A 321-nucleotide genomic window follows, 5' to 3' on the forward strand; every position below is an offset into this window, starting at 1 on the left:
AGCCCCCCAACCCCCCCCGACCCACCTGGCCTTCAGCTCCTTGTGCTCCTCCCTCACTTTGCTCAGCTCCAGCTGCAGCCTCGCCCGCTCCTTCGCCACCGAGTCCAGCGTCTTCCTCGCGTCCGCCAGCTCGGCTTCGTAGGCGGCTTTAATTCCCGACACCTCCCGGCTCACCACCTCCTCGGACTCGGTGATTCGCAGCCGCAGCCCGGCGTTTTCCAGCTCCAAGGATCGCACTTTATCGATATAAACGGCCAGGCGATCGTTCAGCTCCTGCAGGTCTTCCTTCTCCTGCAGCCGCGTGATGCGGGTCGGGGACAG

At 64.5% G+C, this 321-nt stretch overlaps 1 protein-coding gene across 1 annotated transcript; it reads right to left on the reverse strand.

Moving 5' to 3' along the window:
• Positions 1-6: 6 nt before the first annotated feature.
• LOC104916383 (lamin-A-like) lies at positions 7-318 on the reverse strand (the record flags this gene model as incomplete). Its single annotated transcript, XM_010727426.2, has 1 exon — positions 7-318. A coding segment is annotated over one exon (312 nt), but the record flags the coding sequence as incomplete, so codon positions are not given.
• Positions 319-321: the final 3 nt, after the last annotated feature.

The sequence above is a fragment of the Meleagris gallopavo genome, unplaced genomic scaffold (assembly GCF_000146605.3).
Source record: "Meleagris gallopavo isolate NT-WF06-2002-E0010 breed Aviagen turkey brand Nicholas breeding stock unplaced genomic scaffold, Turkey_5.1 ChrUn_random_7180001889332, whole genome shotgun sequence".
NCBI lineage: Eukaryota > Metazoa > Chordata > Aves > Galliformes > Phasianidae > Meleagris > Meleagris gallopavo.